The sequence below is a fragment of the Gadus chalcogrammus genome, chromosome 16, assembly GCF_026213295.1.
Source record: "Gadus chalcogrammus isolate NIFS_2021 chromosome 16, NIFS_Gcha_1.0, whole genome shotgun sequence".
Classification (NCBI taxonomy): domain Eukaryota; kingdom Metazoa; phylum Chordata; class Actinopteri; order Gadiformes; family Gadidae; genus Gadus; species Gadus chalcogrammus.
The window spans coordinates 9,736,672-9,738,808 of NC_079427.1; the positions used below are offsets into that span (position 1 = coordinate 9,736,672).

Genomic DNA, 2,137 nt, shown 5'->3' on the forward strand with positions numbered 1-2,137 from the left:
ATTGCTGTATAGTTATTTCAGTGTGACGAGATTGTAACTGAAAATGTATTTGTTTTTTTAAGCGCACTTTACTCATGGCCAAAGAAGATTGAGTCCAAAGTGGGCATCTATGCCACCCACCGGGTGTCAATCATAAATTTGATCAAATGCACAACTTACGATTTACGGTGTTGTGTTAGTCATAACATCAGTAGCTGACCATACCACATTGGTCCATAATCTACTGAAATATGGATTTTAACGTATCCTTAACATCATCTTTAAAGCATTGTCTTCAAAAAAAGTATGTACACCAAATAAAAGCCCTAACATATCACAATGATATTACTTTTGGTCCATCAATCATTTCAAAATGCAGATGGCTTCAGCAGGCCACGGGTCCTGAGACGATGAGAGCAGCAGAAAGTTGCTTTTCTCATGTGGTCTCTCAGGCTCTTGTCCCGCCAGCCGTAGATGAGTGGGCTGAGGAAACGCGGTATAAGGATAAAACAGAAAAAGGTGAAGAAGTAGATGTCACTGGGTGGCCAATAGGTGTTGAGAAGGAGTAGCCTTTCTGTAATGGGATTGGTGAAGGACATGAGGCAGAGCAGCAGCTGAAAGCCGTGGAGCAGCACAGTGTGCATGGCTTTGTTCACAGAGCTCCTGTCCCGCCTCATCTTCTTGGTCTCCAGGAGAATCCTGATGTAGGTGTAGAGGATAATGACTGCCACAGCCCCAAAAAAAAGTCCATTCAGGGAGACCTTGAACATATTCTGGCTGGAAGACGAGTTCAGCACCCCTAGGTTGCAATAGACGGGCGTGGAGAGGACGTCCAGTCCGGGACGAGCCCCCGCTATGGAGAAGTCCACCGTGGGGAGGACACAGCTGATGAGCCACAGGCACAGCAAGATGATCCAGACGCGGTCGGACCGCCACGCAGGTGGGCACTGCAGTGGGTACATGATAGCCACGTAGCGCTCCAGGGACATGGTAGCTAGGATGAGAGGGGTGTTGAGGAAGGAAGCAGTGGAGAAGAACAGCAGGGGGGCACAGAAGACAATGGGGAACCTCAATTGGCCCATTGCCAGCAGAAAGAGAAGCACAGAGGACAACATTACTAGGGCGTCGTTGACCAGCATGGAGGCAAACAAGATGTAGCGAGTGCTGTCCATGAAGTGCCGGTTAGATGAGAAAATGTAGAGCATGAGCACGATGCAGAAGAGGAAGATGGAAAAGAAGGGAACCACCACACACACCTTGATGATAACGTGTAAATTGGTTGGAGATGTTGAATTGCCCGACAACCCAGTCACATTCTGCATGTTGAAATGTGAACTGGAAAGAAAACGTAAAGAAGGAAATTTGTTAACATTCACACAATCAAGGATCAAACAATTGCATCAGCACGCATCCAATTTAAATAGGAAGATGGATGTCTTTATATTCCAGCTGTCAATGATGAAATAACAAAGTAAGAGAAATGCCAAATCCAGTGAACTTTAGTTCACTGTTAGTTTCACAAATATTCTAACTACCAGTACACACGCTTATTCAGCGCACTTACCTGAGATGCTGGTCCTCAGCCTACAGATTAATGACCAAATAGCCCTATTTTATTTTAGTATTGGATATGTGACGTCTTACTTTATTCCCATGTGGCATTCATAGGTGTTATTTCTCCAGAGGTAACTTAGATGATGCTATTGTTATTACCCTTATGTTTTTACGTGGGTCAATGAATATGAGTTTGTGGCCTCACTGTCTTTTTTGTTAAATAAGAGGCTTTCTTGTATCGTCAGCACCACCAACCGTTATACCATTATACAGACAGAGACGCTCTGTTGAGTGTAGATCCTGTGCACAGTGCTACAGCATCTGTTTCAAATGTTAGCGATAAGTAATGTGAGATGAAATTGATGATTTGATTAATCAATTAATTTTGATTAATTATTAAAATAAATTCAAATGAATTAAACTGTTAACACTCATATGATAAAATGAAGGAAGGAAAAAGGTTAACAAGGATCAAGTTCTGTAAAATAATGGGTTGACAAAAAGAGCATTGATTGATCAGTTGTCAGTTGTTTTGGCCTACATCAATTTCTTATGTGCTTAAATCATGAATATGTGGCCTGAAAAGCCCTTTAAGACTTACTGT

The 2,137-nt window shown here is 42.7% G+C and overlaps 1 protein-coding gene across 1 annotated transcript; it reads right to left on the minus strand.

The window, feature by feature from the left end:
- Positions 1-347: 347 nt before the first annotated feature.
- LOC130405365 (odorant receptor 131-2-like) lies at positions 348-1,301 on the minus strand. Its single transcript, XM_056610427.1, has one exon. It carries the CDS (start codon positions 1,299-1,301, stop codon positions 348-350), a length of 954 nt encoding a protein of 317 aa, XP_056466402.1.
- Positions 1,302-2,137: the final 836 nt, after the last annotated feature.